This window comes from Alligator sinensis, unplaced genomic scaffold (genome assembly GCF_000455745.1).
Source record: "Alligator sinensis unplaced genomic scaffold, ASM45574v1 scaffold159_2, whole genome shotgun sequence".
Classification (NCBI taxonomy): Eukaryota; Metazoa; Chordata; order Crocodylia; family Alligatoridae; genus Alligator; species Alligator sinensis.
In genome coordinates, this window is record NW_005841992.1 from 1,019,445 (window position 1) to 1,041,607 (window position 22,163).

Below are 22,163 nucleotides of genomic sequence, written 5' to 3' on the forward strand. Positions count from 1 at the left end.
TTGACTGTCGCCTGACCAGTTCAAGCTGATATCTGACTCTGAACTGCAAACCAAAAGTCAACATGTGAACTGGATAAGTGTCTCTTTGCTGAGGGAATTTTCCACAGCACCATCAGAATTAACTGCTGGTACCTCTTGCTCTCTGTCCACCTTTTGAAACATGCATTCAGATTATGATGTTGCAGAGTTAAATCAGCCTCCCAGGGGACTTTATTTCTCAAAGTTTTTGCATTTATCAGGCTGAGACAATACAACCTCCCCCCATCTGTGGGTCATAAATGTTGTAGAAAAGCATTGTAAATGTTCCATCTTAACCAAGTTCTTTGGCCGATCAAAGAATATCTGGGTGGCTAACTTCCAAACTGGTCTGTGACATTTTGTTTCCCTTCTAGAGCTTATTTTCATCTCCTTAAATACTTTCTTCAGTTCATTCCTACTATATTTTCCAAGTTGGTCAAATTATCCTGGTCTCCATTTTCTGGAAAGTTGCCACCTCCTTAGTAGGCAAGTTGGTAGTAACATATTGATCCATCTTGCCATTCCAGACTGGAAGTTCAGTAGCTAGATGCAAGGTGACTGGGGTATAAGTGATCTTGCTCAGGGGTACGGGTCCAGAATCATGAGGCAAGCCAACAGCTGGGACAACTGACAAACTAGGATGTGAGTGTCTAAAGCCAGGGGGCATCCAGGCTGAATAAGTCATAAGCCCAAAACACAAGTCAAGGGAACAGCCAAACACCGGAAGCAGGAGAAACAGGGAAATTAGCCAAAGACCAGGAGTTAACAGGCCTGAGTCCTTCTGGCAGGTACTTTCCTAAATACTTGAAAGCAACTCCCAGAAACAAATGCAGACATCTATGAAGGCCAGCCAGTCCAGCCACTGGCCCCAGTGGGGAAAGACTTAGCTAAAATCAGTTGTCAGCCAGTCCTGAGACCTGTATGTTAGGTTTTCCAATCTGCCTCAGACACTTTGTAACTACAGCCCAAAGATTTTTTTTTGTCTGTAGGTCCTCTCCAAGTTGTTTCTTGAAAGTTTCCAGTCAATTCCTTTGTGAAATCTCCAGCTCCTATTCTAGGTTTTAATTAATTTAGGCTCCCTTTGATTCCCCTAAGCACGATAGTCACTGACTCCATCTTGATTCAACAGGAATACCAGCACACAATTTCTCTCCTTAGAAACAAAGTCCTCATTTCCATAGTGTTAACATTTTCCAACCAGAGCAGTAAGCCAAATCCAGGGAGCTGTGGGTTGTTTCCACAAGGAGGAGAAATTGATTGCAATCAGGTGTCTCCTGCAGTCTTTGTTTACACAGACTGTACAGGTGTCCCTCGACATATCAGGTGAGTTTCTTCGCTCATGCTCCAAACCCCTTTCCAGCCAGCTTTCAAGCCATGAAAGGATTGCTGAACTCTATGCTATCATCCGCACTGCTCTCTTTACCCATATTAAGTAAAGCTACTGTTGCTGTTATGTGTATAGCTGCTGCAATTATCTCTGATTGTAGTATAGGCAAACCCTAAGCTGGGTCACCAAGAACAGACATTGGTAGAGGCCAGACCTTATAATGGGCAGGTATAACAGAGAAAATGATTGGCATGTTTTGATTGTTTTCTTTTGAGATTCTCCTCTTGTCATCAGGAAATTAAAATCAACCAATGCTCTGGGTACCCCTAATGCCTGGCCCAAACTCCAAAACAAATTAGCACATGCATCTCTACCATAAGCTTGGTTGAACAAAACTTAATTGAAAAAATGTATCCTAGCTGATGTCAGATACCTCCAGTAAAAATGGGACAGAGACAAGCTGACCTTGGAGCACCATTTTCCCTCTTTCCCCTGAACCTGGCAGCATCCTTTGTTGACAGAAGTTCTTGAATCTCTGCATCAGCTACTGCAGGTGCTGGCACAACTTGAGCTAGACCGAGAATCTGGTCCGTGTTAAAAATTCCCACATTCACAGAAATGCAAGTCCTTTTCCACACACCTTCCGGGTTGCTGTTCTGTCAATCTGTGCCTCCCAGGAGCAGCTAAGGTGAGGCAGACTGCAGAAGGAAGGCATGGAGTAGTTAGGCATTGAAGAATCATGGCCAGCTAGCCAGATGAAGTATTTGCCAGCAGTTCCTCCTAAGCTATCCCAAAATTGTAGGGAGAAAACCCCCACCAATACTTAGCAGTCAGGTAAATAGCATAAAGGTACAAACTACAAATAGCTCACAGGTGCTGTGTCTTCAAAACAGAAGAGAATGTTTAGTCACTATGAACAGCAAAGACAACACCAAGTATACTCTACACATCAGGGAGTAAAGGCCATGAGAAAATGGTATTTGTGGGTTAGCAATATTCCTAATACATTTATAAAATATATTCATTCTGAAATATACTTAATATTTATCATATGATCCAGACTGTATGAAGCTGCCTGCTGACACTCCCTTGACCAGTAGCTTCTCTAGCCAGTCTAGATGTATGCAGTTTGAATGGCGTGAAGAACTAAGAAAAGCAGACTCTTCCTCATGAACATTGTTGCAGATCCACAGTTCAGGAGCAGCGTGTTCTGCCCTGCCAGACAGGCTTCCTTGTCTGTTTTCAGTCTGTGTCATGTGAGGACATCCGTCACAGAAATCTCTTGGGATTCCTTAAGAATAAAAAATATGTTCTTTCCCTTATTGACAAGCACATGAACTGATGTGTTAAAATAATACTAAAGACTAAGACTTATTGGTCTAGCAACATACTGCTTAGTGCAAGACCAGACTATGAGGGGTGAAGATGGATTTAAACAACACTTAAACTTTTGTTTAAGGACTGGCTGCCTAGAGCCCAAAGGGTCATGTGGGCAGTTAGAAATCAGTTTGATATAGTGGTTCCAAGCCATGGTTTTTTCCCCATATGCCAATGCCCACTATTCCACCTAGACACTTAATCCTATGGTGAGTTAAGACAGCTTCCAAGTTGCTCTGCAATGCCAAAATAGTGGAAAGCAGCTAGACTGGGATCCAGGATCTGTACCATAAATTCTACTTACTCTGCCTATACAATTTCCATAGTGGATCAAAGTGATCTCTGCTATAACTCATTTAGAGTAGGAGTTAATCCAGGTACTGATTTAATCAAATGTGATTAGAGGTTTTTGAAATATTAGTCACCAACTACTTCCCAGCTTTGTACCACTGTAAGTTCATGCACAGATTCAACACTTTCAGAAAGTGCAAACAGCCAATCAGAAACAATCTTCTTGTTTTGAGTATATGAGTGTACAACGGTGTGCCTAACTGGCACCTTTATTTCCTGTGAGTGCACATGCACCTCTGCCCAGAGTGGGTCTGATTTTTTCAAACTATCACTAATAGTTCCAAGCCATTCTCTAATCAGATTTAGATATGGCTGTATTCTAATCCAATGAAGCATTCATCATCATTTTTAATTACTTGCAGAATTGTGAATGACAAGAAAAGATTGCAGCCTTTTCCATTTTGGCCCCTATGCTGAGCTCATGATGATAACCTGATACAGATTGTGTACTTGACTGAAAGCAACTTCCTTAAAGAATATAACACTTATGATGCATTATTCAGCAGCCCTTTTAGCACAGAAACAAAGATGATGATGGAACAAACTGAAGTTCACTCATTTGTTAAAGTTAAACCTGGATTTAAGCTCTAATTGGCAGGAAAAAGTTAGGAGAAGGAAAACTTTCTAAATTGGCAAATGAAGGAAAGAGATTAAAATAGTCTTTCTTAATTGAAGGATTTTGATTCTTTCTTTAAAATAAAAATTACCTTCTACAAATGTCAGCATCAAAACAATAGTCCCAGCCAGCTCAATTTTTGATTGCCTCTTTGTATGCGCCACTTTAAACAACTTATCTGAAAGTATTCCCTCTTACAGATTTTACATAAATCAAATCTGACCTCTTCCTTGCTTCATGTAACATCCATTGCTGTTTAATTATTTGATTTTCCTTGGAAGTTTGCTGAGAGCTAGAATTTATGGTTTGTGTTAATGTTGGCAGGTTTAAATACATCTATATAAAAGATAACAACTTTTGGATCATTCCAGCATATGGATTATTGAAAGAGACAATTAAAAAACTAACTTTCCAGACTAGGATATACTTATAAAACTTTTTATGTCAAAGTCAGGATTTCACAACATGACACGCTAATGCAAAATCCAGTAGCACCTGAAGGATTAAGGTAACTGCTGCTATCATTTGCACACGTTTTAATACTTTAAAAAGATTTAAGAAAAAAAAAAAAAAAAGAGAAAAAGTACATTTTCCAGAGAACAGCAAGTGTATTTCAAAATAAAAACTGTATTTTTGTTTTTTCTTTTGTTTTTGTTGGGATTTTTTTTTTTGCATTTTTTACAAGACTCCATAGTTGTCATATAACAAGTTATACACAATGTGATTGCTCTCCTCTCCTGTGTATGTTTCTGTTAAAATTTTCAGGCTCCAGTACCCATTACTACTTTCTGGCATATATATTCGCACACTTTCTTCTAAAGGTCAATACAATGCATAATACCTGTCTCTGGGAAAATTAATTTTTCAAATATTCAAACCATTATCTTGATACAGAAGTGGAGAGGCTACAGTAGGTATAACCACCTAAATATGAACTTTAGATTACAATTTCTAAACACTCACCTACTGTAAATTAACATTTAAAATACTCTTAACAATAGGATTTTATTTATATGTGCACTTATGTCCACCTTATCCCATATCCATGTTTGATGACTATTTGGGAATTTAAAGGTGCAGCCCTCAGCAGATTTTATTATTAAAAAAAATGAAATCAAGCAGCTCTAGTGTATGAGAAAAGAAATTCTCAAATATTAATTTCCAATTTTAAATTTCATTTCAATAGGAAAATATTAAAAATGTGCACATCTAAATTGTTCCATGTACTGTATATACACGTGTGTGTGTACGTATACATAGAAATACTTATGTACCACACACATACACAAAATTTAAGTGGAAATATTTTTTTAGCTATTTTCCCACATGTAAATGACATCAGATTTTTTAAAAATGTTGATAATATCATTAAAATAATATTACATAATTTTGCCATCAACAGTCTATTGTTTACATTATTACTTCATCCTACTTAAGTCCATTCAGCATTAATGGGACTGATTTTCCTCACCCTTACACCAGTTTAGTCCTAGTATAATGCCACTGGCACCACTGAAGATGCTCGTGGCTTCCACTAATGTAAGTGACAAAAGAATCAGCCCAAATACTTCCAGGTAAATTAAAACCTGGTGATCTCTGCTCACCTGGACTGGATGAAGTTACTCATATTATCATCCAAAATCCACCAAATGAAAATATGTAGCTCACCACAGAAAGTTTTCAACCATGAGCACACCCAACTAAGCTTTTTTCCCCCTTAATAAATAAAATAGGTGAGAAAATACCTTAAAAATATGGAGGAAACTTAAATGGTGTGTACAGTACATACAGTATAATACATGTTGGTTTAGTGTTTTATCTAAACCATTTTCCTGACTTGTCAGGAGACACCTGATAAATCACTGGTAAAGAAAAATGATTTTTAGAAATAAATAATATATTTTTCTCTCTTTCAAATATAAATTAGAATGTGTGTGTATTATACGGTATATACATAGAGTACACACATAAAACAGACTTATATTTTCTAGTTTTGAATAGCAGTCTGTAAATGGAGAAAATTGTCCATTGTACAAATTTAATAAGTATTTTTTTGTTTAACATTCAAATTAATATGGGGCGCAAACAAAAGGTCAGTGCATCTTTAGACTCTTGAGTCTGATACTCATTCATACATTTTAAAAAAGTCCTCTCCAACATTACAGGCAATTGATGGTAAGAATGTACTTTGATGCAATCCCCATTCAGCAAGCAGACATATGACACTTGGTTTACCTTTCAAAGAGTTTTCTTAAAATAAATATTGTATATAAAGAAATGCATGTTTGCCAAAAGTCTGTTAAAATTACATCAAAACAACTTTAAAACCTGTTCACTGAGGATTATTGAATTCAATTCTTGTTTTTAAACACCTAGTTAACAGTTCAGAATATTGCCTGGTGTGGTTTTGAGAAAAATGTGACATGAAGACCCATACAGAATAAGCATGTCTCCATTTCAATTTGCTGTGATTACAAAGCTTCTAGAAACAGTTCTCTTGGCTGAGCAAACTCAATGTAATCTTCTTGTAATAGCTCCACATCCTTAACATCATCTATAGTAAACAGTATTTCCCACTAGCCATTATTACACAAAACTGAAATGCATTACCCATTCAGAAAAGATTTCTTGCGAAATAGGCTAATAAAACATCTTCAGGAAACTGCACATACTAATTATATGTGATGTTTAATAAGTCCAGGTAATAAATGACTGGCTACTTATATTTACCTGTGCATGCCAAATTTAAATTTAAAAAGTTTTTTTTTTTCTCAGGGATTCACCTGCCAATGTTGATTGGCTTCAAAATGTGTAACAAAATGTGAGACAATATCTCATTATAAATACATGGAATTAATATGGAAAAGTAAACCATACACTGGACAATATTATAGAACACCAGAGTGAACTTCATTAAAGAAATACAGTATCTTCCAGTATAAAAAAAAGGAAGAACTTTATACAAGCAGTTATTTTAACTATGTTTCAATTAAAGATGCAATTCTCTCTCACTCCTGGCAAGAATTAATTGGTAATGGCACTGCTTCTCAACAGTGCAAAATATCCTGAGAAATTATTAAGATTACAACAAAAGACAGGGCTGTCATCACTAAGTTTTTGCACAAAACACAGCAATTAGATATCTTAAATCAATAAAAAAGCAGATAATCTACATTGTGTCTAACACAAAAAGGGGCTGTGACCTGGGACACTGCTAATTCTTCCAGTGGCTAATAATTAGAAAAGGATTGCATTAAATTACTGGTAATATCTTTCAAGTTATCTATGGCCAATAATGTACAAGGAGGTAATTTGTAATTCAAGTTTTTTTGTTTTTCAACTAGCTACAATGTGAATTCTAAATTTTACACTGAAATATACTACTCAAATTTAAAACAGGCCCTCTTAGAGAAGCATTTTTCTAATTTTGTGCAACTTGATGCAGAGCCCAACATAGTCCTATGAAGAGAGACAGTGCATCTTTAAGATGATTGGCACTGAAATCCAATTTCCTTTAGCTGCATTCTATTAGCTTGGCCAGGTTATCACGTAATTCTGTTAGTTCAAAGATTTTTCCATCTAGAATTTCTAAAAGTGTCTTCAAGTTATTGCGAAAAGCTTCTTGTTCATTCTGACTTTTCTCCAGCCGTTGCTCTAGGTCAGATAGCTGTCCTTCGAGGTCCTTGTTTCGAATTTCTACTTCCTTCAGAGAAAATACATAATATGTTAATGTACCATGTATATACAGAATGCAGTTTTCTCTTACTACTGTTATTCATGTCTTGCTTATTCAATATGAGTTTGAATAGGCCACAATTGAGTTATTTTCAATATTTCATTAGAATTAATTAAAAACAGTTTTTTTAGATATCACTGAACAGTTTCAGAACAATTCCTTTGATATTTTTCAGTACAAAATTCAAGGAACATGACATTCTGAAAACAGTGATAACCTAATTCTGCCACTGACTGCCACTGTTGCATCAAATGTGAGCAACTCAATAAGGCAGGATTAAATCAACATGCTACCTACAGAAAATAGTTTCTGAAAGGATTATTTTATTGTTGTCATTCTGTAATTTAGAATATGTAGATTGCTCAAGGATAGGATTCCCACCCAATAAAAAGAATAAATTGTATCCTATACAGAACTCAACTTTACTGTGAATCAATAGTATCCCACTGCAAGCCGACTTCATATGGTAATTCACAATACAAATTGACTAAGGCTAATATCAAGGTCAAATAAATAATACCTTAATCAACAACAACCGATTATTAATAGAAACTTATTTTACTGGAGCTAATGTTCTTATACTCTGTTCTGGAGGAACACACTTTAGAATGTAATTATCCTGCTGTTTAAGAGCAGACGGTTCCTGAGCAACCATCTACATAAAAGGTCTTCTTAACTACCAGGTGGCTTGAAGGGGTGGAAAAGTCTTGGAATGTTATATGAAGCTGCAGTGGTATTAAAACATGCCACATTTCTGTTCTTTCCTGTTTTACAGGAAAACGACCCTCAGTAGACAGCGCTGCTCAAATCCAGGCCACATGAATCTTCATGGGACACATGTTGGAACATCTATTCACTGTGGACTGCATATTAAAGAGGCGGGTGGTTACAAGTGGCTCCACTGTATGCAAATTGATTCCCTTGGCTTCCTGGCCAGTCACCAGCATAAACCTACTTGGAGTCTGGTATTATTCACTGCCATTTGAATCTGTATCAATTTTAAATTTCAACCACTGAAACACCTTTTAAAAATCTCACAGGAAAATTAGCTGCATTCTGTCAGCATAATAAACCTGCCTCTATGAAAAGCACAAGGGAAGTTTATAATGATGAACAAATGAGATTAATAATTTATTAATGATATGTTTTAATATTTTTCCCAGAGTTTTCTGTGCTCCTTGGACACCTTCTCTCATCTCTCGGGAGACCACTTACATTTTCAGCAGCTGTGTGTTAACACCATGCTTATTACAAGTCACTTGCTTTTATAAATAGTTTACATTTTAGTTTTTACAATATCAGATTTCAAATTATTGTTAAAAAGGGCAATCTGGCACACCAAGGGGGCAGGAGGCACACCAAGGGGGGCAGTCACCTCTTCCCTTCCACTATCTGATTACCTCTTTGCCTTTGCCCTTCTCGCCCTCCACTGTTTTATTCAATATTCTTCTTTATCTCAACCTAATCTAAGAAATATATATTGAAGTTTTCCACTGATAAGGTTCCAGCTGTGTACCAATGGAAGATGGATAAGCAGAGACACAACAAGTCAAACAGTATGTACCTTTGGACACAAGTATGTGGTCAGTGTAATCAGCTTCTCTCTGGAAGGGGAATGGTGAATCTCATGCTAGAGCAGATAGTGGGAGAAAGCTGATGTGCCCAATGCTCTATTAAAGACCCCCAACCCCACCTGTCAGAACAGCTGCTGCCCTCAGCACCTTGGACAGATCATCAAAGCAGCTCACACGGGCTAGGAAAATCATAAACAAGACTTAAACTACATTTGTATGTGTCTCCTAAACTCATGAGCTGGGCTCAAAGTTCCTTGCCACAGGTCAGGATTATGGTTTTCTTGTCCTTGGCCATACTTTATCATAGAGGGAAGTAAGTGGAGTAAGACTTGGCAGAGCAACCAGAGGCTCCTGTGTATGCATGTGCTCTCCCCTTTGGTGGTAGCTACCACTGTCTGTCCAAGGAGAGCCAGGTAATAGGGCTGTGCAAAGCTTCGGTCCCTGATTCAAATTCAGCAGAGAGTTGGCCCGATTCAGTGGCCGAACCTCCAAATCCAAATCAAATCAGAGGACCCTTTAATCTCTCCGAATTGAACTGGAATCCTCCAAATCAATTCAGAGAGATTCAGAAAGATTTGGCGATTTGGACATAGACATAGCTTTAAATGTTTTTTCTACATACCTCTAGGTAGCAGGTGGCTCATGAAAGCTGCAATGCTGGGGTGAATGCAGCATCCCACAGGAGCACAGGGGACCTCAGCGCGCTTGGCAGCAGATCCAGAAGTGGACCGGAAGCACTTCCGGTCCACTTCTGCGTCCACCAGGGAGCACATGGGGGGCTGCCCTGTGCCTCCCCGGCTCGGTGACTGGTGCCTCCTGGGTCTGGAGGGGCACCCAGGGTCCCCCCGTGGCCAGTCACTGAGCTAGGGGAGCGCAGGGGGGCCCCCCAGCACGCTCCCCGGTGGACCTGGAAGTGGACCAGAAGTACGATTAGTCCACTCTGGGTTTGCCGCTGAGCACATGGGGGGTCCCCCCCCTCTCCTGTGGGATGCTCCATCCACCCCAGGATTGTAGCATTCACAAGCTGCGCTAGTACCTCAAAGTTTGTAGAAAAAACATTTAAAGCTGTGTCTATGTCCAAATCATTGATTCTTCGAATCAGCATCAAATCTTCAGATTCAGATTTGGCCGAATCGAATCGGGGACAGTGATCTGAATCAATAAATCTAATCACTGTCCCCGATTTGGGTTGAATCCAAATTGAATAGGGCCCATTTCGCACACCCCTACCAGGTAAGTATAGACGTGGCCTAAAACAATACCAAATTGTTCATAAATGATTACAAGAGTACAATGCAGTAAAGAATAGGCCCCTTGTGGCCAAGAAAACTGACAGATGCTTAAAAAGGCATTAACACTTCAGAAATCTCCCAGTAGCGCAGTTCTAGGGGGGCTTTTTCTTTCTTTCAAAGAACTTATTGTACTTTCCTCCTCTATCTCCTTCTATTAGTGCCTTTTATATTCCTTAACTCTACATGCCATGGGATGATGCCTTAACAGAACATTCTTAACGAAGAGATCCTAAAGTTCTATAACTTGGGAGGGTCATGGAATGTAACAGAACATTTTGCAAATCAAATGACATCTACATGTATGGGTGTCTAAATATCATCTAAATAACAGCACAACTGAAAAGGAATATAATCCAAGTCTAAATAATGGCCTATTTGCCTATGAATTAAATGTCTTCCTTTATAATCCAATCCAACTGCTTTAAGTTAGGAATTTTTGTCCAAGATGTAGTTTACACATCTTCTTTCCTTACCTTTATCCATTGGTATTTGTCTAAATTTCTCCTGAGACTGAACATTTCCTTTATTTTATTTAAAATGTTAACTTGTGGGTACCTATACACTGTTTATGTCCCTTTGTCTTCTGTTTTCCAAACTATGAATACTTCATTATCAAATATTTTCTTCCAATCCTTGTAAATTTCTTCTGCCATTATTTGTATTTTGTATACTGATTTATGGAAACTAGAACTGAATATGATATGCCAGCTGTACTGGGATGTGAAAAATGTTATCTCCCACAGCTTTACATATGACCTTCCCATATATACATCCAAAAATAGCACTGGCATTTTGGCAACGGCACTGCATTACAAGTTCATATGCTAAAACTTAGTATCTACTATTACAAGTAGGTTTTTCTCAGACTGATTGCTTTGCAGATAGGAATTGTGGGACAGCTATCTATTACATGTATTCCATTCCCTTATGTCTGATTTAACTTTTATTTGTAATGAATCTCATTTTGGTACAATCAGAGAACTGTTTGTGCCTGTTCTAGTATCTCAGGTCCATATGCAAGTTGATTCTGCCCTGTGGGGTTTTTTTAGAGGGTGGAGCTGGGTGGAGCTCCCTCTTAAATTAGTATTATAACTGATTTTCTATATAATTTAACTTAGGAGACCTGGTTACTTATTATGAGAATATGTAATGATGACTCGCTGCATATGCCTTCTCTATAATGACAATGAAAATAGTAAGTAGTGAGAGCCCAGTGCTTACCTTCCACTGAAACAGCGAATGTGACAGTGTTCCCAAATGGGACTCTTTCCATTAATGGATTATTCTCTTTCCTGATCAACACTAGATTACTAATCCATGCTCTGGTAGACGAGGTTCTTTGGGTAAATCCAATATCTTTTATTAGACCAACTAAAATAGTTGGAAAAATTGTGACAAATGACAATCACAAATCTCAAAAGGGCTTTTACTCAACAAGGACACTCCTCCAGAGAGATATGTGGAACTTTTGAAAGAGTCATCCGGATACCATGTGAAGAGTTGCTGCAGTACAGAAAGAAAACCCTCATGAATCGCACATCACTAGTTATGACATATCACCCCTCCCTGGAACCTATATGGAAAATCCTCAAACAACTGCAACCCATACTAGAAGAAGACCCAATTCTTAAAGAGATCTTCCCAGAACCATCCATCCTAGCCTTTAAACAAGCATGAACATCACCAACCGCATCACCAGAAGCAAACTTCCTACATCCCGAAACACACCAAATGGATCCAGACCATTCTATGACAAGAAATGTAAAACCTGCCAACATATCTCCACCACTGCCACAATAACTACACCTCACAACAGAACCATCTTACACCTGCACCTCCAGAAATGTAATATATCTTATCCAGTGCACTAAATGGCCTGATGGAAAATATGTAAGAGAAACCAAACAACAACTGTGCACCAGAATGAATGCACACCAGAAATCTATCAAAGACAAGAATATCCAACAACCTGTGGGGGCACACTTGTCAAAAGAAAACCACTCTCTCCAATCTCTCAGTTCTAATCTTCAAAGGGAATTTACAAAACACCTTTTACAGAAGAGCCTATAAACTTATTTTCATCAACCTACTGGATACAAAAAATCATGGACTAAATACAGACTTTGGATTTATGACACATTATAACCTGCCTAACCTCAGATACCCCAGGTAACCTCCCTACTATTTACCAGCTATATTCTTATCACCAGGTCTACGTTTCCCATCCCTTCCCCTCCCTCCCCCACCACACCTGTCTCTCACCCACTGACTGCCTCAATTTGCATTTTCACTGACTGACATTCTTGCATGCATATTGGCCTCTGGCTTCAATTCTATTCCACCCAGAAAGAGCACAAACCAACTGCAGACGCTTCTTCAGCCTGATGAAGGGTGTTTGTACCTGAAAGCTTGCAAAGAAGAATTTTTAAAAATATTTTAGTTGATCTAATAAGATACTGGATTTACACAAAGAACTTTGTCTGTGTATGTCCTTAGACAAACATGGCTACAATCTATACCCCTAATCTATGCTCTGATATTTATTGGTACCAATGATACTTTATTTTGCAAACATGCTCCTTATCAGCTGTAGTTCAAAACATAATTGTTACATTAATGCAGAGTTTCCCAAACTGTGGGTTGTGACCCTCCGGCAACTTAAAAGGAGGTTGCAAACTTCTCTTTCCTCCCTAGAAGCAGTGGTGTGGGGAGCAGGGCTGCTGCCACCAGTGAGCACTCCATGCTGCCGCCACATATTACGCACCACATCCCCGCACCCAATTCTGGCCAGCCAGTCAATGAGTGGGGGGCACAGGTGTCCCCAGCAGCCAGCTGGCTGGACTTGGGTGTGGGGAAGTGGTGTGCAACATGCAGCAGCAGCATGGAGTGCTCAGTGGCAGCATCAGCCCCGCCCCCCGTGCCACCACTTCTAGGGAGGGAAGAGAAGTTTGCAACCCCCTTGTCGTGGTATCAAAAAGTTTGAGAACCCCTGCATTAATGTATTAACAAATTTTAGATAAAACTAAAGCAAGAGAGATAAGTCTAGGTGATGGATCAATGAAATGGAAAGATGCCGAAAAGTCAGTCTAGGTTGCAAGAACTACAGTAAAGAAGATTTTTGCACCAACATCAGTGAGACTAGCTGAAATGGCACAGAGGCCAATGCTAGATAAGCAGAGGGAGTGGGAAAGGAACTAGAGGATTACATTCTGATAAACTGGCTGGAAACAGTCAACAACAAGTTTTAAAGTCATAGTATGCAATTCTTAATTGAATCCTTTGATGTCTTTATTATATGATTTTATATATGATTTTAGTTAAACTGAAGTGCTTTGTATTCCATTTAGCTTTGAAAATATAAACCAAAGGATGCTATTGGGTTTGTGTAGCATAATATTTAGGAAAGAATCGTTATTTGGGAGTTATAAAGCACTACCTATCTTTTAGTTGCATCTCCAAATAAGCTTGCCAAGGATGTTCCAGTCTCCAGGTCTTTTTCTTTTCTGACTCGATCTTACAATGAATTTATTGTGCATGCTATTTCTAGATTAACTTCCAACTGCTATTAAATTCCCTTTTCCAGTTTCCCATAATTCTGTCAAATTCCTTTTCTACTGAAAATTTCCATGCTCGGTCTCAGTTCAGAAACAATTGTTTTTCTTTTTTAAATGTTTGAACAAATTGATTAAACTGGGGTAAACTGTATGTTTTAAAAACACCCTTATTACTGACTTTTTCATATATTTTGATCAAGAATATGGAAAAATGGTTGAACTAGTCTTGATCAAACTTGTTTTCCAGGTTGTAATAAGAGTCACAGAATAAACCACATTTGAAGTAAATCTATTGAATGTTTTTTACCCTGGACATTTAAAACTTTTCCTCTGCATACAGGGTAGTACTTGCTGTCAGATTTGGGAAAAGACAGTTACATCAACACCTTGATTTGGTTAGAGCAACACCTTAGAACTAAAGGTATTTTAGTTCTGGAGCTGTCTAACATCAGAGTTCATCTAATGCATTGTTCTAAAGTTTAAGCTGGCTCCAGAGCGCAAAACAATCTAAATGTTGTCATTTCACTTTCAAAATGTGTTCCACAGTGGACAGGTCTCAACTGTGGCTGTCTGAGTTGTAGGGATAAGTAGAACTTAGCCAAAGATATCTGAGTTCTTGATGTGGCAAAGGAGGGTATTACTTAATCTTAGATGGCTGCATTCAAGGATTTTGAACCAAACATAATGTTATGGATATCTCAAACTACTGGCACTATTTATACTTTTTCTTTCTAAAATTATAGAAACACTGCATCCAAAAGGACCTCCAGGGCCACCTAATCCAGCCCCCTGGCACAAATGCAGGATGTTCTATTTCCATCTGTGGCAGTGCACTTTTGGTGCCTGCCACTTTAAGGGCAGGAGCAGGCAGCCACCAGGTGCCTGATGAGGGTGGCCATTTTCAAACATAGGCCAGAGAGGCAGCAGTCTGTGTTGAGCAACCAAGGAGGCAACACTGGGCTGAGCTGCTCCTGGAACACACTGGAGGTAAGGGTGAGGGGCTATGGGGATGGAGGAGACCTCATTGAGCCTGGGCATGACCTGAAACTGCATTGGGTAAGGTGGCCTGGTGGGGCTCCTTGTGGCAAGAGAGTTTCCCAGAAATGCCAGGCCAGTTACCTTCCCGGTGAAAGGTGAGGCAGCCCCCCAGATCCTAGTGGGTAATCAGGCAAGGAGGTCAGCAGGACCAAAGCGGCTACAGAGTAGGATAAAGTGCCCAGAGTGAATGAGGGGCAAGGAGCCTAGTTTGGGAAAGGGCATGGAGCCTAGCAAGAGGCAAGGACCCCAGAGGCTAGGAGCCCTGACTGTGTGTGTGGGGCAAGGAGCCCAGTATGAGTGAGGGGCAAGAAGTCCAATGAGAGAGGCCAGAGTTAGGAGCCAGGATATGATAACATCTTGGATGCCATCTGTGAGGCATGGGCCATGGTATAGGGGAGGTATGGATAGTGCCCCCTGGCATTGGGGCATATAAAGGGGAGCCTCCCGCATTTACTACCAGTTTATTGTAATAGCAAAGTCATGGCAGGAGAGACTGGGCAGACTGTCCCGTAGACAGGTGGCCAGGCCAGCTTGAGACCCGACCCTGAACGTGCCCCCGTCACACCATCCTGCCTTCCAGCTTTATGTGGGCTATATTTTAATAGAGACATTTTCTTTGTAGACCACCTTCCTCCCATTTGTAATGGGAGAAAATGAGTTGGGTCAGCACTATGATGTGTACTGCAAGTCCTGTACACACATGCATGCAGATTAGAGCTCAGTGGGCCAGTTTAAGAGCCTCTGCTTTAGAATGATGTAATCCCTTAAACATTTTAGATGAGGGAAAAACAAATTCAGAAACCTGTACAAAACTCCAGATATTGAATTTTGTATTTTATAAATCATCTTTTTCTTTATGCTTGCTTTCCTTTAAATTGTTAAATATTATATGTATGTGCGTGTACACACACATACACACTTATAATCTCAATTAATATATTATATATCAATTATATAACTGTAGTCATATGATTATATATCAATTGTAGTTTGCCAGTCAAAGGCCAGGGCACTGTATAAACACACCACCAAAAGATAACTCCTGTTTCAAAAAGCCTACAGCAACCTGGTGTACTGTTTACTAACTCATTTTTAAGCAGGCTATAGAAGGTTTTTTGGATTATATATCAGTATATACACTAAATAATGTTATGAATAATTTATAGATGAAATACATTTAAGGAGGATTTTTCAACTGTAACTCTGAGATTCCTCACTTTGAGTGCTGCATTTACCACCGTAGCACTGCACTTACACAATTTTTTTCACAGAATATTCCCAGATTCTGACGTCATTCCAAAAGAGAGCAAAACTTTATATTGAAAGTGAAGCAGATGAAATATGGCATCACATACACTTCCAGAGCTCCAAAGTAACATGGAACACAAGCCTATACATTCTCTCCATGATCAAATAAAATAAAATTTGCTATAAGAGATGTTTAGCCAAGCACAAATATCTGAAGTATTAAGTAAATAAAATACAGAACATGACTAGCCAAGTAATTTATTTTCTAATATAGGGTTTTTCAGATTTACTTCCATATGAAAGAATCTGTAGGAGGCAAAATATTACAAAGATTTTTTTTCAAGTTAAAAGCAAATTATTTTCATTAAACAGAAATGTGAAGGAGGAAAGTTAAAATACTTTTTTAATAATAATTAAAAGGGAATCATTCACCCTGAATCAGATGTGCTATAAATACCAAATACTTTCTTTTATAAGATCTTGTAATTTAACTAATGCTCCTATTTTCATAGTTTCATAGTTGGCAGGGTCAGAAGGGACCTAAGCAGATCATCAAGTTCGACCCCCTGCCATGGCAGGAAAGACTACTGGGGTCAAATGACCCGGCAAGGTTTTCATCTAGCCTCCTCTTAAAGACCCCCAGGGTAGGAGCCAGCACCACTGCTCTTGGCAGTTGGTTCCAGATCCTAGCCACCCTGACAGTGAAGTAGCGCCTCCTGATATCTAGCCTAAATCTACCCTCTGCCAGCTTGTGACTTATTTCTTGTCACTCCTGGTAGTGCTCGGGGGAACAAGGACTCCCCCAATGCCTGCTGGTCCCTCTGACTAGTTTGTAAACGGCCACTAGATCCCCCCGCATAGCCTTCTCTTGTGAAGGCTGAACAGGTTCAGGTCCCGTAGCCTCTCCTTGTAGGGCCTACCCTGCTGCCCCCTGATCATGCGAGTGGCCCTCCTCTGGAACCTCTCGATGCTGTCCACATCCCTCCTGAAGTGCGGCACCCAGAACTGGATGCAGTACTCCAACTGCGGCCTGACCAGCGCTGCATAGAGTGGGAGGATCACTTCCTTGGACCTGCTTGAGATGCATCTGTGGATGCATAACAAGGTACGGTTGGCCTTCCTAACGTGTCACCACATTGTCAGCCCATGTTGATTTTGGCATCTATAATAACTCCAAGATCCTTTTCTACCTCTGCACTGACGAGAAGGGAGTTCCCCAGCCTGTACGTATGCTGCTGGTTCTTCCTCCCCAGGTGCAGCACCTTGCACTTGTCAGTGTTGAAACCCATCCTGTTCTCATCCGCCCACCCCTGTAACCTGTCTAGGTCCGATTGCAGCCGATTCCTCCCTTCTAGTGTGCCCACTTCCCCCCACATCTTAGTGTGGTCTACGAATTTGAACAGGGTGCTTTTTACCCCCTCGTCCAAGTTGCTGATGAAGATGTTGAACAGTGCAGGCCCAAGGACCGATAAAATCCAAATAACATGCAAGATCACTTCACTTTAGTTTTATGATGCATTTTTGCATGTGGCAAATTTGAAAGGGAAACAGAATTTGTGGGACACTTGCTTCTAACTACCACAAATGGAAAAAGGCAAATGGAACCATTCTAATGAAGTACTTACCCAATAACGAAAAAACACATTTTTCTTTTTTTCCCCTTTGATAATTTTAATTTTAACTAAAAATCTTGTTACATTGTTTAAATTATTTTTATCTTCCAATTTATCTTCTAAAGTAAAAGTCCATCAAAAAATGATATGCAAAACTCTGAAGTGATACTGATTGTTCAGTTAAAAATAATACTAAATATGTATGTAAATATTTAAGTGAAGTGCCAAAATGACAGTACCTACTATTCACAGAACAGATACAGATACAGAAAAGTACCTTTCTGATATGTTTCAAGCTAAATATGTAAGGACTTACTTTAGGAATTAAATGTGGGCACAAGGCATGCCACTCAGACAAGGATTTCCAAGATTTACACTTTATTCAAGTTTGGGCACAGGGTTTCAATTAATGCCCATCTCTGCTAGAAATGACGAAACAGTTTTATCACCAGCCAGATTTTGGCTTCTGCCAAAACTGCTAACATTGTTGTTAGTTAACAAAAATAAACTGAGACCACAGAAAAAGGATTCTCTCTAAATCAGGGCTATCCAACTTCTAAGGAGCTGGGGGCTGCCCACTCTGTGGGCTGCACCAGCGGGGGCTGCACATGGACCACAACAGGGCAAAGCACAGACCCCCTGGACAGCATGCTGTATGGACATCCCCAGCCACACCACACACCCACATGGGCACTCCTTTCCCTGCATTGCTGCACCTTATGTCCACGTGGTCCCAACCTCACCCTCTGCTTCTCATGCTGTGCTGCATTGCCCCCTGGAGCACAGACAGGCAGAGGGAGCCCCAAGACTCTGGAGTGATGGGGGAGGGACAGATGGGTAGGAGCCTGAGGGCTGCAACTTAATTCCTTAGTCCCCAGACCATTGGTTGGACAGCTCTGATCTAAAGTATATGCAATTTTAATAGAGAAAGAGATGGACAGAAAAGACTTAGCAAATGAAAGCTTGGGAAAGACTTGGAGAAAAATATTGAGATGGCTGAATGGAGAGAAAAACAGCACCTTCTATATCTGTTTTACAAGAAGAAACTTTTACAAAATACTCCACAGATGGTACCTATCTCCAGCTAAGACTGAACACATATCTTCTAACAAACACAGGGTAGGATGGCACCTTAATACATCATGCTGGAGAGGCTGAGGAGAAAGAGGCTTCTTTTACATTTGTGGCAGTTGTGCCCAGAGGTGCAAATATTCTGGGAGGAAGTGACCACAGTGATAACTACTGTGGTAGGTGATAACATTCCTTTGGACCTACTGGATTATCTATTGAATGCCCCAGTAAAGAAAGTTTTAGTTTGTGCAGAAAATTACTGAATCTTATTATTATTAATATATTCATTATATCAATAATACATGATAAATTATAAGAGCTGTTGTATATTTTCTTTTTAAAGATGTAGTAAATTCAACTTTACAGAATTTCTTTGTATTATTCCTACATTGGAGTTTTGTTTCTACAGTTGCCTGAGTAACAAAAGTTTAAAAAAAGACCTAGACAGAGACCAGCAACTTGGATTTAGTTAGTTATTCATTAGATTGAAGACTACTGAACTGTCAGTCTAACAATTTTCACGTGGGTTTTAACTTAAATGGACTTTGAGAAGTAAAATGGTGGATATCCCATTTCCAATTTGCTAATGGGTCCAACTCCAAAATCATTTACACAATGGTTACCTGAGGAAAATGCTCCATGGCAGCAAGTGTGCTGAGGAGGCCTGTGGAAAGCAACTAGAACCCAAATGGGAAAAGCACTGGCTAATGTACGGATACAGTCAGAATATGCACTAATGCAGAACAAATTCTATGCAGCCTCTACTAGAGTGCCTTCCATGGAGCTCCAGTTGCAACCTAAAACTGATTTCTCCTTAAAAAATAGAAAACTAGGGCAGATGGCAATTTGATGTGAATTTCCCAAGGACAGACGGGTCCAAGCTTCTTCAGGAATAGGCAAGTTACTCCTGTCTGCTGGCCTGGTTGAATCTAGCCAGGAGGAAGAGAGTTGTATATGTGATAAATGTATGCATCCACCCACTGCTCATTTGAAAAAAAAATCTAAATTAATATACACAATAGTGTAGCTTACCTGTAGTTTCTGGGTCAAAGAGTCCCTCTGTGCCTGAAGCTCTCTGGCATTGTCAATTTCTTGTTTCAATCGTTCTATTTCCTGAGGGAAGAAAAACAACATATTACCTGACCTGAACTCAGGTTACACATAATATACTTATTCTCTTCTGTCCAAATCATTCAAATGAGTTAATTGTGACTGTTAATTGTGATCCTGGCCTGACTTTTTGTTTAAAATGTTATTATATTGTATAGTAATGTACTCTTCCTCCTCTTCAAGAAAGAAATCCAGTTGTGGGTTGGGAGTTGTCAGTATGTCAGTAGCAAGGAAGAAAACCTGTATCAGAAGCCATGGACACTAGGGGTGCCTATAGATGTCCAAGGCCTCGCTCTAACTCATGGCACTTTACAAGAAAGCCATGAATTAGAGCCCTCCCTGACGCAATCCAACTCTGAGGAGTCTGCTGAGCTGCCCCTCTCCCCAACCCTGCTTCCCCAGCTGGGGTACTGGGGGGCAGCTGGACCAGGCCCGCAAGGCGAGGAGGCTCCAATTCCACCTCCCCTCCCACCTCCAGCTCAGGCCGGGCAAAGCAGCCAGTAGCTAATGCTGCCACCTTCAAGAGGCCTAGCCAGAAATGGGGTGGGGGGCTAGGGTGGAATGGAGCCCCCTCACTTCACGGAACCTGGCCCAGTTCCCCCCAAGACCCCAGATGAGGTAGCTGGGATGGGGAACACATGAAGCAAGGAGGCTCCATTCCAATCTCCCTCACCCACTTCCAGCACAGGCTAAAATAGCTTAACTACTTCTAGTAGCCAAGCTAGCCCTGATCTGATTCAGAAACCTCTGCATGGGAATGTATTGTACTGCAGACATAACCTGAGAGGAGTAACAACAGCATAGAGTTACAATAGTGAGGAATTAAAAGACAATAAGCTAAAAAATGACACACATCCATGTTTCAGCCAATCTTTAACTCATGCAGCTGGGGAAGGGGGGGGGGGGGGGGGGGGGGGGGAGAGAAGGGGGATGAATAGTGGAGAGGTACCTGGGGAGTCAGATGTCAGGCAGGTTATAATGTGTCATAAATCCAATGTCTATATTTAGTGCAGTTCTGTACCTCAGGCGTGCGGGGAGGGGGGGGGGGGGGCGGGTAGGTAGGAAGAAATTTCCATTTGGAAAGGCTATTTCACAAATGCAATTTTCAGGGTTTCCTACATTTTTCTCTTCAGCATTTGTAAATAGCCACTACTGGAACAGATGGACCAGTGCTTTGATCGAGCATGTCAATGCCTGTTGCACCTATTTACTTCTATTCTTTGTAATGGTGAAACCACCAAGGCTTCCCTCTCGCTTCAACTTCCAAGCTACCTCTCTTATTATTATCATTCTGCTCAAACATAAAGAAGGCACAATATCCTGAAAGCTCATCTAATATCCAGCTATATAGTTGGCCCAAAAAAGATAACACAAAAAAAATCTTGCTTTTCGTACATTTCCTGGACCCTTACAGCTACAATATCACTCCAACTCTACCACAGTCATTTTGGAGGGTAGAGGTGCTATCCCTGAGAGGCCCAAACTCACAGATGTTCTTTAATTCCCGTGCCTTCTTGCTTTTGGCTCAGGACCTGCCTGAAGGCACATTAAGCAGAACCAGGTAGGGGATAAAATGTACCTCTAAGAAAAGGACAGGTCTTTCAGGGCTCATAAATAAGCAATATAAAAATAACTTTAAAACAGAGGGTCTATTTTAAATTTCTTTCTATGAATCTCGCTTCTCTGAAAAGGGAACGTATTACTTGCAGCTGTGTTTTAAAATAAATACTTTTACAGATGCCAGTTGCCTACAGATGGAATTTGGAGTGCTTCACTTGGACTGCTGCTGTGAAGAAATGATGTATGTGCCTCAGTGCATGGTTTCTTTAGCAAGAAGAAATAGTTGAGGAAATGGAACAGAACTAAAGGTAGATTTTTGGCTTAGATACACCAGCTCCAAACAATAGTTGTGATAGTTAATATATGAGAAAAAAATATTAGTTTCAAATAGGCAACAAAAAAAAAAAAGAATTCTTTTTATTTTATTCCACACACACGAATGAATTCTGTGCTCACCAGAGCTTTAAAATTTAACAATAAAAACTTTTATAAAACATATTTTTTAACCCAGTTTCCTTGCTATGAATAAAGTTTGGTATATACCTCTTCTTTTTTCTTCAGTGTTGACTCTAATTCCTGTATTGTCTGGTTTAATTCTGTTTTATGCGTGTGAACTGCATTCGCTTGACTACTCACACACTCCAGTTCAGTCACCTATGGAGAAAAATATCAACAATA

At 39.8% G+C, this 22,163-nt stretch overlaps 1 protein-coding gene across 3 annotated transcripts in view; it reads right to left on the reverse strand.

The window, feature by feature from the left end:
- Positions 1–4,113: 4,113 nt before the first annotated feature.
- HOMER1 (homer scaffold protein 1) overlaps positions 4,114–22,163 on the reverse strand; it is a 155,214-nt gene continuing 137,164 nt past the window's right edge. For 2 of the 3 annotated variants that reach the window (XM_006021417.2, XM_025201396.1), the window contains 3 exons: positions 22,029–22,139; positions 19,848–19,928; positions 4,114–7,392 (listed from right to left, as the gene is read on the reverse strand). In XM_006021417.2, the coding sequence (XP_006021479.1) occupies positions 7,204–7,392; positions 19,848–19,928; positions 22,029–22,139 (381 nt within the window). In that variant the 3' untranslated portion in view covers positions 4,114–7,203. Of the gene's footprint in view, positions 7,393–19,129; positions 19,745–19,847; positions 19,929–22,028; positions 22,140–22,163 lie in introns of those variants that run through there. The other variant, XM_025201397.1, reaches the window with a different exon arrangement.